This window comes from Bemisia tabaci, chromosome 9 (assembly GCF_918797505.1).
Source record: "Bemisia tabaci chromosome 9, PGI_BMITA_v3".
In the NCBI taxonomy this organism is placed as follows: Eukaryota; Metazoa; Arthropoda; class Insecta; order Hemiptera; family Aleyrodidae; genus Bemisia; species Bemisia tabaci.
Window position 1 is genome coordinate 29982329 of NC_092801.1, and position 15344 is coordinate 29997672.

The window sequence follows — 15344 nt, forward strand, 5'->3', positions numbered from 1 at the left end:
TTCAAGATTTTTTTATGTAAGACAACGTTTTTGCCAGAAATCCTCCTAACTTTAGTAGTTTTTTGGCCCCTAAGTAAGATCTTAATGCCGCGCAGAATGTGAACACAAATAAATCAAGTAAAACTTGAGTATTAGGGCCTGAGTGGAAAGAGTAAAAGGATAGCTATTACATTCTCTCAATTCAGAATAATTTCCTGGGCCGCAACACTACAAATAATTTTATTCTACATTGCCATCAAACTGTATATATCACGAAATGCATTTAATTTCAAGTACAATTTTAAAATGTTTTGTAATTCATAAATATGGTCAAAGAACGGCTCGAGTATAGTAAACAATTTCATTTCTTGAAAATTTAATCCAGGTAGTTGAAGCAAAAAGAAAAAAACTGGGTACCATTACTCTCAATTTCTCAAAAGGAAAACTAATGATCATTTTCGCTTTCAATTCTCTTTGAATTTTTCGCTACAAGAGCAGGTTCCCTGACAATTTTATGGAGTTCTCCATCGATGAAGCTTGAAATTTTTAAATGCAGTTTGTCTCTTGCATTTCGATAGTTAGTCAAACAGTGCCCAAGTTGAGAGACATACCAAATTTTCAGATCTACTGTGTGGAAATGTTTCACCGAAACAAAAATGAAGTAGATTAAACATTCTAGATGTGAAAAAAGTGTGCGAGAACTAAATGCTTAATTACGCATTATAGCAGTTATTTGTACATCTTGGCATTGCAAAAGTAACTGCTGTAGGTAGCTGATAATTCGGCATTTTATATGTTTTTTCACTCTTTTTTTACATCCTGAATGTTACAGCAACTTCACTTTTGTTCGGTGTTGGATTGTGGAGTGACCGCAATAGACCAATTAATGATAATCTATTCCTTTAATAGTCAGACTTATCTAAGGAACAGACCTGTAAAAATGTTAAATTCTTGACAGCCCTATAAAAAAGCTGAAGATGCTCGATTTCAAGGAATGTCAGCTAGCAAGTTTGATCTATCACCAAGTACTTGCTTATTGAATACAGTTACTTTTCACGGAACAAACTGACACGTCTTTTCACGGAAAGTCCCTCGGTGCCTACTGAAGAATCTCTAGATAATTCAGGAAAGAGAACAATTCTTTAACTTGGATGCACATTAAAATAGTGGCATTGTAAGTTCCTTATAAAAAGAATTGTTTTTCACCTGTCAAATAAGTTGTGACTACTTCGTTTTCCTTCAATCAGTGAGGTATGCAACTTAACGTGCACACAGCATACTCTGCTAATTGAAGGGGCAAAAATTTAAGCTCATCTCTGGTTCACACTTCAAATACAGTGTATAATACCGAATGAATTATGAATACTTAAATAATCTTACCTAAAACGCTCTCTCTGATTTTACTTAGGTGAGTAGGTGACCAGATGAATGATGGGAAACAATTTAACAGAGGAGAACTCTCCTGAAATTCTCTAAATATCACCTCATGCTATGATTTGTTTTCATTTATTTTTTGTTCTGCAAATTTTACGAAAACATTGCCTACTGAAAGGCAAAGTTTCAAAGCATCAGGTGTAACGTAACTTCCCAGGACTCTCATTTATAAGCATTTTAGCAATTTTCATGCATACGTACTCTCGAAAATTGATGGCAATGGAAACTTGATCAATGAAAGACAATAATGAAAAATTCTAAAAAGTGTTTCCTTATAAAGAAGGATTTTCCAGTACCTATAAGTTCTTTTCCTAGAGAGCAAGATCACTCTCTTGGAATCAAAAAGCCAATTTGAGCTGCTTTAAAAACTTGAATCTTAAGAAAAGTTATACTTACCGGCACGCAGGAGAGAATCCGGGCGGTTCATAAAAGCCATTAATGGCTTGATCAAATGAGCACCAAAGAGAAGAAAGAAAGAAGAAGAACATGAGAAATGGAAGTGACGAAGATGGTACTGAAAGCACAGTAATTTTTTGTCCATCCTATTTTTGCTCACCAATCACCAAACTAGTTAACTTTTCATTTCTTCCATATTAATCTCTCAAATTCTCCTTTCAACAGCAGTATCATTGATTCCCTAGATGATGGATCAGTTTTATACTTCACAGTTGATTTGAAAAATTTCTATCAATGTGTTGCGTAGCCAATCAGTAGTTAGTCAAAAACTGCGAATTCCCAATCCTGCCTGGCTGAGAAAGAGCAGTTCGATTGAAGAATGAGCCAATAAAGAAAATCTACTTTGTTCTCCGTTTAACAGGTCATCTTATAGACTGGTCTCATGTTTATCCTTGGTTTTCAAACGTTTATTATTCGATTTTTATTAGAATTCATTGCCTACCGCTCATAAGAACGTATCTATCTAGTCTGTGCTTTCAGTGTTTCTTAGAAAATTTTTTGTTTTTCATGGCAGAACTGTCGCATGAATTGGTCTGGAAATTTCAGAGTCCGTTTTCATGAGAGTGATATAAATGCACTGAAAATTTCAGAGAAATTCATGGAACAGTTTTGCTGTCAACAAATAAACTGTAATCCAGAAATACTGAAACAGCACAATTAAGATATGTTCCTGTGTGCGGAAACGTTGAGTCATGGAAATTCGATTTAGGTAGTGGAATCCTGATGCACGTCAATTCTATTCCCTACAATTAAGCTTCAAGACACTAGATTAGATTCATTCTAAATTGATTCTTTCTATTCACGCTTCAACAAATTGCTGAAGATCTAATAAGGAAATAATGAGTCAAAAGGCCCTGCTGTATACAGCTAATAGAGGAGTGATCATTCTCATTGTTACGTATTAACAGACCTAGAGCTCAGGGATTAAGGTTTAGAACTAGTCATCACTAATTCTATGTAGTTGACTATGGAAGAAAATATACTCTAGATTTTATGTTTGATTTTCAGTATTATAACTTTATAATGAAGTCTTTTCATTGGAAACTATGTGGTAGATGAAAAGTGGAAATGGGCTCTTCCTTGTTGCAGCATTTAGGGGATTTCAAAAGAGAATCTCTTCATGAGGAAACTACTGGTCTTAAATTTTGTGTGAAAAATAACTTAAATTGTGAAGAATATTCTGTCAAATTGCCATATCCCTGCAAAGCAATTTTAACCTTGCTAAGAGTACAAAAAAGTAAAAGGAAGTTCTAAGACACTGTAGGACCCTATTTCACACTTGATTCCTCATTTGATGGCGACGTTCGTCCAACATAAGCAGTTCAATCTTTCATAGAAAGTTCAGTAAGATACTCGAGTGCGGTAACTATGTAAAAATGAATCTTCTACTGACATAAACCACAAAACATAATTTAACTTCATTCGTTCACTTTGAAAAACAAGTGATTTAAGAGGCAAGTTTAATTACTTTTATGCCAATGGATTTTTGAAAAAGACAAGGAAAAGTTACGATGAATACCCATGGGAGGAGAGAGAATTTTCTTGAGACGAACAATTCTGAACTGATTGTGAGAACAATTCTTTTAGAACCTGCTTAAGGTCTAGTTGTGTTATGAGTTTCAGTTTCAAGTAATGATTCAGTGAGGAAATAGTAGATTATCAGTAACTTTTAAGAAATAACGACCCTATAGACCTTTGTAAGGAGATATTCTTTCATTTTTGCTGAAACTTTCTGGGATAAAAACAATGATGCAGCATCGACGAATAATAATACATCATTGATGAATGAAATGATTTTCCAAGTACTGTTTCACAAGAAACTGCATGTAGATGCTTAATTACTTCTGCAGTTGGAAAGAAAGTGTTAGTGTTAGTGGAGAATTGAAAATTAATGTGTATTCATCACAACAGTATTAAAGATTTTCTGGGTAGAAGACATTTGTTGAAGACTTGGGTGTAAAAAGGGTACTTTTCAGTCGTGCGTTTATACTCATGACAGAGGCAAAATTGCTGGTTGAGGTAAAAATTTAACCAGATATTGTACATAATTTAACAATGTCCTTGGGACAAATCTTCAGTTAAATGATAGACTGATTCCTTTAAAATAAAATAAATTATTAATAGAAATTCTAAAACACTCAAATGGAGAAGTGACCTTTTCGCACCAAAGTCCTCGATTGATGTGTGATGGATTTTGTAATGTGATTCAGCAACAAAAATGTCCTTCACTTTCAAAACAACAGTATGTTACATGTTTCAAAATCTTGTGTAGGTATAGCATCGGGGCTAATATTTTTGGATAAACAACGTAAAAAAAGAGCCAGTTCAAAAAAATACTCTCAAAAATGTATTTACTTCAATGTTTTCATAAATAAGCAAGTTGAGGTCGAATCTAAAGTAATAACATAGGTTCAAAAAGAGAGAAAAAATAATAATAATAAAAAATAAAAATTGCTAAATAAAGAAATGAGATCTCGAGAGAAAATAAACTAAATGCAGATTTTTGATGCTTTTTTTTTAAATAATCATGAATGTACGCCCACAAATCATACGAATGACTCGAAAACAAAAATTAAAGTTCGCTAGTTTTTCAATCCTTCTTAAAAATTACTGTTATTCTGGGCGGTTTTTCTGTTTTAAACGAGAAAAGGGTGGGGCTTAACTAAGTCTTAAAAAAGCCGTAAAAAAGGAAGAAATAAATATTAAAAAATAAAAAACCAAAACATGGAACTGCAAATTTTATTCACTAGCGCTTAAAAGTTGTACAAAAATAGCTATGAAAATTTAAGATTTTTTTCAATGTCGACACTTGTAACGTGCTTTTCAGACTCGAAAACATTAGTTGAAAAGAGCTGAAATCCTTGCTTTTCAAATTTTCGCTAAGTTGTAACAAGGGGGTGAGGGAGGCATTAATTTACAATTTTTACAGTCTTAATTACATCGTACATTAAAAAGCAAATTAGTTTATTTTCATGGGAAAGAGGAGCGGTGAAAATTCAAACCAACAGAAAAAAAAACCCTCGGGAGAAAATTAGACATTTACAAATCTTGAAAGTTATAACAGTTGCTTATTCCTCAAGAGACGTTGCGTGTGGCGAGACGCAAAACTTTAAACGATCTTCGTTAAAACCTAAAATCATGGGAAAATGAACAATGTCCTACAGGGTAAAATAGCCACTTCGTCATGAACAAGGCCCAAAAATTACAGTTCCATACATAAAAAATATCCAAGATTTTTTTAAGCATATACTTCAACATTCTGAGCTTATGTACATGAATTAAAATTACTTTTTCATGCTAAAATTGGTTCAACTAAAATATGACTTTTAAAAAAAGATGGCATTTTTTTATTTAAAAAAACGAGGTAAAATCCAAGTTCGGAACATTAAAAGTTTTGCATGCTTATGGAGAACGTTATTTTTTATGTAAAAAAATGAGTAAGTTTACGTGAGATATTTACGAAAAGCACTCTTTGAGAGAAAAGCTTCGCTATTCTAACTGCCACTTCAAGAATCCCTGAGTTACAACTGTTTTTCACTCGGAACCGTGAGGCTGAACCCGCTTACAATAAAAACAAAGAAGAGGAGGAAATTAATTCATTAATTGTTTGAAGACTTGCTTTAAAAAATTAAAACCAAGAAACCATGCGGCTCCTCGCGGAAACGTCTGTAGAAAAACTTAAAACTTGTCGAGAACACAAAGGACGTAGAACGGAATAAATAAAAATTGAGAGGCTTTCACATATACATAAATTCATTTCTCACCTGAGTTAATTAGCAAGGTTCTACAGAGGCATGGCGTATGGCCCTGTGGAGAAACAACATTTGAAAATACATGCTCTGTACAAGTGTTTTCTTTATCGCTATATATACGTTTCCACTTTCAAGGTCGTTTCTTTCTGTCAATGTGGGCTGCATCAATTAACTTCTTACTTAAAATTACATACATATATTTAAGGGAGTCTGAAAGCATGGGAGCTATTTATGTACAAGGGAGGAGTTCCAGCAGTGAACGCTTAGTCATCATCCTCATCCTCCTCTTCTTCGTCATCGATATCTTCTTCGTGTGCGACGGTTGGTGCCACGCTAGGCTTTGATTTTTTCTTGTACTCATTGTTTTCCTGCAAACAGAAACATAGCCATTAGAAATCAGATGACAACAGGAAAAAACTCAGCAAGGGTATCTACAAACTTTGAGGGAAAAAATTCCTTGACTTTTCACATCAACAATTACATGCCTGGAGCTAAAATAGATTTGAATACTATAGCAACAAAAATTGATTAAGTTCGGTCAATAAGACTGTGAGTCAAGATCCAACAATCGTTTTACTTGAGACATGAGACCTATTGGCTGAAAATCCCTGTAGCAAATACAATATCTAAAACTTCTTTTCAAAATGGGACCAAAATTTTAGCCTTCAATTGCATAAATTAATTTTAGATCTTGGATTCTAGTGGATCGAAGTTGTGGCTGCTGTTAAAATAAAGAAACCCGAATTTTTTTGTCAAAATTTCAAATTTTTGAGTATCATTTTTCAAAAAAGAAAACGCTGATGAAAACTCGCAAAATTATCCCACCAAGGAAAGGTTTCATTTATAAAAAATTAAAGATGCGCTGTTACAAATAAATAAGACCATGCCACAAGAGAATCCTAGGATTTCAATTCCATTAACATTTTTCATAAAAAAAAAAACGAAGTTTCAACATTCAGTTGACCCCAGAAAACTGATATCATGTTATAGAAGGTTTAAAATTTCTGTTGATACACTTCACTTCATAGTAAAACATTAAAGTTTCTGAGTAAGCTATTTAAAATGGCGATGCCTGATTAGGCATGAATAAAGTGACACTGATGGCTGCTTTACGAACGAATTAAGTTAGTATTTCCATACTTTTTTATTTTGTCCAACCTTTCCACTTGAACACAACAATATTAGTGTCTCTCACTTGCATCTTTGGACGTGTTATGGATATGAAATAAGTACAAGAGTACTCCTAAAGGTGACACAATACATACCCTTTCGTAACGGGCCTTGTCCTTTTCGGCCATGGCTTCGTACTTTTGCTTCATTGTTGAGGTACAGTCGGCCCATCTGCGCCCTAATTCCTTGGCAATATCTCCAACACCGTATTCGGGGTTTGCTGCCTTGACGGTTCCACGTTCATCATTACAGAACCAGAAGAAGGCGGACCTGAAATTTAAGAACATCAGTTAGTAATCTTCAAAATTCGCAATTCAGCTTCAGATTAAAATTGAGCTCCTGCAATCATCTTTGAGTTATAAGATGTGAGGTAAAGAAGTGTCACCATGTCAGATTCATTGTCAGCGGGCTGATTAAAATTCATGTCAGCACAAGAAGACATCAAAAATTGATGAATTACATGATTTGAATAGGGCTGTGACTTGCCATGTCTTGCCAATATGCCAGGAAGTTGTTTCCAACAATGGCCCACTAATCTGCCTTGCTGATCTCTGGCCACTGATCAAAAAATCGCATCTTCTCTCCTCCGGAGGAAGATGGCAAGTTCCACAGACTTTTCACATGTTTAAGGGATTTGCAAAAGGCGCATTGATTGGATGTACACATATGTAATCTAGCAAGATTTAGCCTTACAAGTTGGTTTTCATCGAAAAATTCCAGTGATATGAAAAAATCTCTAGTATAACAGCGATTTCAAGACGCTGAGTTCCTTTTTCTACTCCCTCAGTTTTTCCTGTCTTTGCACAGGAAATAAAACACAATTCAGCATATAGACACCTTCTTGTATGCCTCAGCTTGGGATGAAAGCAAAATTTCCTGAACTTTCATCGAGTAAAAATCTTCTGGGGGCTTCAAATTTCTAACACTCATTACTACCGAGTGTCAAAAGACTGTTTCAGGATTTTAGAACAGACGTCATGTAGTTTGTATGGTTTATTCTGCCAGATTATATTCTCCCTTTTTTTAACAGTCACTAAGAACCTTGAATTGAGAGGAAAAATATGTTCATAGCATATTCATCTTGGAATAAGTTACATACTTCCCTTGCTGAGCTTTTCTGATGGTGTACAAAAATGGATGGGTGAATTCTGTATTTTTTTTAAAGTAATAATCATGATATTAGGGTCTTTGAAACTAATACTTACAGAGCTCGCTTGGGTGCATTGGGGTCCTTGAAGTGCTTGCGTTTCTTTCCGCGAACCTTCTCACCCTTGGGAGGAATGTAGTTCTGCATCTCTGACTCGTACCTCTTCTTGTCCTTCTCTGCCATTTCGTGGAAGCGCTTCTTTTCCTTGTCGGACATGGTCTGAAACAGAAAGAGAGCAATTGTTAGCACAATTGATGCTTAATTATGTTCAACTTGCAAAAAGCCCAGTGAAGACTTTCATTTGAAAGTAGAACGATGGGGAATTGAGGAGTTCCTAGCTTGCATCTTCAATTACTAAAATTGGAGCATGAAATAGGGAAATTTTCGGAGAGTTATACGCTTATACCATGTTAATTTTACTTCGCATTCATATCACTTGAGGTTTTTCGGCACTACATAGTATCCAGCACCGAATTCCACTCTTCCATTTTTAACAGTGTGGTCACAGCCTGTCTCTTTCTCTATACTAAAATCTTCTAGTGATGATTACAGCATTACTAGCAGGATAGGGATCTGCTGATTCCAAAATCATGAGAACGGAGACTCGCAATTTCAAAATTGGACGTATTTATGCTATAAGGAACTAAGTGCATGGGATTTGCGGGTAACATAGTTCTTTTCAGCATAAATACGTCCAATTGATCGCGGGAAAAGGTGTAAAGTAAAGACGGTGGAGCAGCGGGACTAGCTGGACAGCCTCACAATGCAGCAAAGTGCAATTCTTTCGCTATCGCAGTAAGGGACGTGTGCTGACGGTTGCAGGGTTTCATAACTTTTCACCCCTTCTTCACCAACCTCGCGAGTTTTCATCCCCGGGGAAAACCTACTACTACATTTCGTTCAGAACCGAATAGGTAGCGTTCGACTGCCACTTAAGAGAAACTCTTAAAACCCCCAGGGGTCGCCGAGGCAGGGAAAAGAAAATGTGACAGCAGAGGCGGATCCAGCAATTTGGCAACACCTGATTCCCTCCATTTAAACCTGTGTGAAATAATCGATTAGTGTCGGAGCACCTGGCCTTTCCAAGAATCGATACATTTCCATAGATTTAAACGGGAAAAAACAATGTTGCCGATTTGCTGGATCCGCCAATGTGTGACAGAGATCATCCCCCCGTGGTTGTTCCTGAAACTCCTCGCCTTGAAAAGGAAGTTCATCCATGTATTTTACGGAGGTTCTGCCTTGTTATTAGTTCCCCCAAAATCTAGATTCCTCATCTGCGAAATCACCCCCACTCCGGTCCCCGGCAATCGCGTTGAGCTGACAGCCCGCGGGCCGATTACTGGAGCTGATAGACAAAGCTATCGACAAAGAAGACGATGGAGAAACGGAGCGATCATATTGGTTGGAACGGGTGGCTCAGGTTCTTACAATAACGTAAGGGCACTTACTTTAGTCAAAAAGTACCCGAGAAGCATGCTTGAGCGACCTTCAGAAATTCTTTCCAGTGAGATAGGTTTAACTGAGGTTTATGAAGTTCGAAGTCTCAGTATCTACAACAACGCGATCAGCTGGTCCAATTTTTACGTGGAACCCGCTCCGCAAGAACTTCCCTGACCGTTGATGAAATTCCCTGACTTTTCCCTGATTTTTCCTGGTCGAGCTGCATTCCTTGACTTTTCTCGGTTTTTCGCCAACCACCCTGCCTATATCGATCGCTATGTCTAAGAATTACAGTAATCAGCCCACCGAGAATTTAACATTCCCTGACTTTTCTCGGTTTTTCACCGACCACCCTACCTATATCTATCGCTACGTCGAAGAATTTCAGTAATCAGCTCAGCGCCGAGAATCCAATTAAAAGAGGACTTTTACTCACTTCCTTCGTCCCTTGCAACCACCCGCTTCCACCCATGGGATCGCTGCATTTTCTCCCCGTCTCCTTTGCCTATCGCTATGCCTACGAATAGAGTCCCTTCATACTGAGGGTCAAGACAACACCCCTCATGGAGTCACAAACGGGAATAAAGATTACACAAATTGAACGTTTTTCGTAATCTTTGATCGGCCCATTCTCAAATTCCTTTCTCCGTTCTTCCTTTCATTCCGTTTGTTCCTTGCCGAACCCGTAATTCCCTGGTCCATTCCAGATTATAATCTTTGCAATCGGTTAAAACGTAATCTTTATTCCCGTTTGTGACACTTTGAAGGCCTATAATACGGGAACCAATCAGAAATGGATTCACATTGTCTTGACTCTCAGTATGAAGGGACTCTACCTAGGAATTCCAATAATCGGCCGGCCGCCGAAAGCCCAATCAAACGGGAGTGCACTCGCGCCGGCTGCAAGGCAGCGCGACACGACCGTGCATTCGAAAGGGCGCCTTCGTCGAGCGCCCTCCCCGTACCCCGGGTCTAAAATTCGGAATAAATCCCGTTCTCTCGGCGAGCGCGCCGAACTGGTGCTACACGGCGAGGGGAGGGGAGGGGAGCCCGCTCCGAAAGCGAGGGGCGCCGAGGGTGAGGTGCTGTTTTGTATACGGCGCCATTGATTTTTGAGAGGGTCCGATACTCGGGCGAAGAGGGGGGGAGGGGCGGCGAGGAGGACGGGAGGGAGGGGGGGGGGTCTCTAATCATGCCAACTTACGCCGAGTGAGTGCGTGAAAGGGGGCGAGGGGTCCGGGGTCGATAGTGGCCGATGAACGCGGGGCAAGGGGCGAAGGGGGAGGGGGCTTTAAATGCGCGCGCAAAATATTAAAATTAAGGCGCCGCACAGCGGTTGGGAATCGCTCCGGAGCGCGAACTGGGGGGAAGGTTTTATTGCCCATTATGTTTCCCGTTTTCGACTCCGCGGCGTAAACTACCCCGCGCCTTCGAGTGTCGCCCCTCGGAACAAAGGCGGGTTCGGCATCCCGCCTGTTCCTTAAGCGTTTCTTGACTTGAGGGGTTGGTTAGGGGTGGTATCGAAAAATGTCGGGAAGAATTAAAGCGAGAGCTTTTTCGGCATCCCGTCTGTTCCTTAAGCGTTTCTTGAGTTGAGGGGTTGGATAGGGGTGGTATCGAAAAATGTCGGGAAGAATTAAAGCGAGAGCTTTTTCGGCATCCCGCCTGTTCCTTAAGCGTTTCTTGACTTGAGGGGTTGGTTAGGGGTGGTATCGAAAAATGTCGGGGAGAATTAAAGCGAGAGCTTTGCACGTAGGCCGGTGGAGTTCACCGGGTGCGCCTAGCAGGATGGACACAGAATTTTGAAACTGAATTTCTTGACATTTCCCTGACATATCTTGGTAAAATTCCCTGACAGTTGAAGATGAGCCAGATGGATAAAGGCACAATTTAAAATAGTTTTCAAGCAAAATTCGTTGTTTGAAACGAACGACAAACATTCGAACATTTTGGTAAAATTCCCTGACAGTTAAAGAAATGACAGATGATTGAGAAGACCCAGTTTTAAATAGTTTTCGAGCAAAATTTGTTGTTCGAAACGTTAAACCCATTCTAGAGAGCAAATAAGGGTGGCTTTACCGTTTACCCTACATTTTCGTCATTTTCCCTGACTTCTTAAAATTCCGCGACAGTTCACCATTTTCTCGGTATTCCCTGACTGTAGCGACTCTAGCCTAGAAATATGTGGTGATGCACCAAAAAAAAAAAAAAAATTGTTCACAATAATTAAAGCGTATGCAATTTTTTGCATGTGGAGCGGTGGCCTTTGCCGGAAGCGCCGAAAAATAAGGGGTGCTGCATCGAATCAAACGAAATGCGAGCTTTCGTATTTAAGGTTAGTAGCGTACGTAGGGTATGTAAGGTCAATGTCCTAACTCCACAGGGTGCCAAGTGCGCTAAAGGACAAGGGATGTTGCTTCGAACGTGGCGCCTGAAAATAGGGGGCTTTTGCTGTTGAAAGACATTGGAGTGTGCATCACTCCGGAGCTTGTGTACAGGGTACGATACCCACACGAATTCAGAATTGAAATGTTACAGACGAGTTCGAAATCCTGATTTTATTTCCTCAACTTTTCTCGACTCGAAGGATTAGGAGTGGTGTCGCGAAATTTCGAAGGGAATTATACTGAATGCAAGCCCTTGCATACTGGGCAGTTAGTCTTTCAACCCCACCGGGCGCCGAAACAAAAGGGCGCTGCACAAAATGTGTATTATGCGTCGATCCTAGCAGGGTTAACATAATATTCTCATTTCCCCATTCCCTGTCTTTGTATTCTCTTCCCCGACTCAAACATTTTCAAATTCCTTGCCTTCCCCTGACATACGAAGAAAACTTCCTTTCAGAACTTTTTTCTCTGAACTAAACTTACTTCTGCTAAACGCTGCTTGCGGAATTCTTCAACTTTTCCTAGGATTCCCCGATTTTTGTTATTGTTCTTTAAACTTAAACCGAACGATAAAAAAACGACGCTTTATAATTAAAAAACTAAGCTTTTCCGAAGAGAAAGGCCGCTTCGAGTCAAAATATCTCAAGAATTTTTTATTTTTTTTTGAGTGACGACAAGGATTTTTCCAAGATTTCTGTCCTGTGTATTCAAATTGTCCAGTGTCGCTCCAGGAGACCTCAATCGCATCGAGATGACCAATACGCAATCCACTAGTGAGCGACAGCGGGGGGAGGGGGAGAGTGTCGCGTGGGGCAACCCGAACCCCGAACGGCGAACCGGGGGGCGATTAATTCGCGGCCCGCCCACGCGCGACACCGTCGCCGTCGTCGTCGCGGTACGCGCGCACACGAGCGGACGCACAGTGGATCGCGTCAATGGAGATGTTGCATGAGTGAGGAATTTGCGATTTGACTGTTGATTCTTGTGTAAAAGTTCGCGAGAAACACGATGGTGCCACTCGTTTTCTCTGAAATCATCTCCCAAGCTCAAAAAAGGCTCTCAAAGTGAGGCTAAAATGAGGGGATATCCCACGCTATCCAGAGAGTCCACCTCAACATCAAGACAAACTCTCCATGCAAAGATAGGGAGCAAATACATTGACAGGGCTGCCACTTTATTTGGGGGCTCCAAAACTGAAAACACGGCAATCCTGCTAATGTATTTGCTCCGTATCTTTGCATGGTGAGTATGTTTTGATGTAGAGGTGGACTCTCAGGATAGCGTGGGATATCCCCTCTATTTTGGCCTCAACATGAGAGCTTTTTTTGAGCTTGGGAGTTGATTTCAGAGAAAACCAGTGGCACCATCGTGTTTCTCGCGAACTTTTACATAAGAATCAATGGTCAAATCGCAAATCCCTCACACATGCAACATCTCCATTGCGACAAAAATGAAACAAAATTCCGGACCTTCATACAGAATTTCCGCACTTTTTCAGTACTTCCGGATCGTCCCTAAAAAAATCCACACTATTTCCGGACTTTCCGGAAATTCCGGTCTCGTGGACACCCTGCACAGTGGATCGAGTCAATTACAGAGGTCGGACATGGACTTTGACTAAAACTGCCAATTTCGATATTTAATACGTCTCATTTTCAACTGTGAGGGGTACATCTAGAAGCAATTTTCACGAGAAAACCGATGGAGCTACTTTCAGAACCTCAAGTTTTGTATAAACGGAGTTACAGGCGTTTGAAGTTTCCAAATTTTGTCCGAGCTCCCCTATTGACTCAATCCACTGTGGAACGAGCCGAGTCGCGGCTCGACGAGTTGTCGCCATCACTCATCGCCGCCCGATCCTGACAGTGACACTGACCGTCCCGAAATACCCCACGCGGAGCCCAGGGGAGAAGGGATACGACACGGGGGTGAATGTCGTCCACGATAGGGATCTATCAACATTTGGCTTTTGGAAAATGAAATGGGTCTATTGCTGTTCTGCCGTGATAGCAGAAGAAGCAGGATTGCCACAGAATTTAGGGGCTGAAGTTCCCTGATATTTCCCTATTTCCCCTGACACATTTTGGTTCCATTCCTTGGCAGTTGAAGATATCGTCACCTTCCGGGCAAAGTATCACAAGCGCCATGCGACGTTTCAAAATTTGCGCCGCGATTTTATTTTTTTACAGAGAAATTGTTGGTTGAATCTATTTGAAAATTTCACTGAATTTTATCGGCAGTGCAAAGAAAATTCAGTGAAATTTTCGAACAGCTTCGTTGGACAATTTCTCTGTAAAAAAATAAAATGACGGTGGAAATTTTAAAACGTCGCATGGCGCTTGTGATACTTTGACCGGAAGGTGACGATATGTCGGATGGTTAGAAAGACAATTTCAAAAATATTTCGCATCAAATTTGTGGTTCGAAACGTTAAACCCAATCTAGAGAGCAAATAAGGGTGGCTTAACTGTTTTTCCCAGACACTTTGGTCATTTCCCCTGACATTTCCAGGTAATCCCTGACTTTTTCTGGTATTCCCGGTATACCCTACTAACTGTCGCAGCCCTGTTACAGGCACGAGAGATAGTTCGGAACAAAAACAAAAAGACAAGGGGGGACTGTTTGGGGGTGTTTTTCGAAGAAAATCTGGGACTTCTTCCCCGAAATAGTAAGAGAAAGGGAGCTAGTAGGAGCGTTAAAAGACGTTTATAAGAGCGTTTACACGACTAATTTTACAAGGCATGTTGAACCGATGAAAACATACAAAAAACCAGGCAACGCTTCAGTTTTTTAATTCCTGCAGGTTATACCGCGCCGCTGAAAATTTGAGAATGCCGGTGTTTAGGACGATTTTTGTCATTTGTGGGGGGTAACGTTGCATGGTGGCAACGATCATGGTGTCAACAAACCAAAAATCTGATCATGGAGTCAACGATTGTTGACGTCGTGATCAGGCAGTAAAACGCAAAAATGGGCCCTGAACATGGTGTCAACGATCACGGTGTCAACAAACAGAAAAATATCTTCCTTGTGAGTAAAATTAAAAAATTAAGTGTACAGGAGAGGTCTGGGTCACGTATAGTTGGATTAGGTTAGTTTAGGTCAGGACATGTACCTACGGTTAGATTAAGTAGGTAAGGTTAAAGTAGGGTAAGGTCGGGGAAAGTTAAGCTCTGTGAAAGTGGGATAGGTCTTGTAAGGTGAAGTCACAGATTAGTCCAGATCGCTAACATCGGCGGAGGAGCGTGAGTAGTTTTGTGAGCGCCATTGGCGGGAAAATCCATGGGCATTTAAAACTAGGAACCAAAACTGAAATTTTGGCTATTTTCAGCAGATTTTCGGCGGGAGAATACTTCTCTTTCAGATTTTTGTGGGATGAAACGTTCCGAAGAATTCAAGAATTAGTCTCTCAGTAGAATTTATGTGGTTCAATATTTCCAGATTAAATAATTAAGGTGGAAATAAATAAAGAAGGAGAATTAATTAAAATACGAGTAAACAAGGCTAAAAATTATTGAAACACTAAAAGGTAAGACGTTTCGAGCTGCTTCCAGCTCATTTTCAGCTGCAAAAACA

General features: G+C 39.7%; 1 protein-coding gene across 1 annotated transcript in view; it reads right to left on the minus strand.

Annotated features, from left to right (window-relative positions):
- Nucleotides 1-4203: 4203 nt before the first annotated feature.
- The window catches only part of LOC109030378 (high mobility group protein DSP1), a 42376-nt gene continuing 31235 nt past the window's right edge, over nucleotides 4204-15344 (minus strand). The window contains exons 3-5 of the mRNA XM_019041314.2: nucleotides 7997-8157; nucleotides 6887-7061; nucleotides 4204-5989 (exon numbers count right to left, since the gene is read on the minus strand). Coding sequence (XP_018896859.1) covers nucleotides 5885-5989; nucleotides 6887-7061; nucleotides 7997-8157 — 441 coding nt within the window. The 3' untranslated portion in view covers nucleotides 4204-5884. The remainder of the gene's footprint in view (nucleotides 5990-6886; nucleotides 7062-7996; nucleotides 8158-15344) is intronic.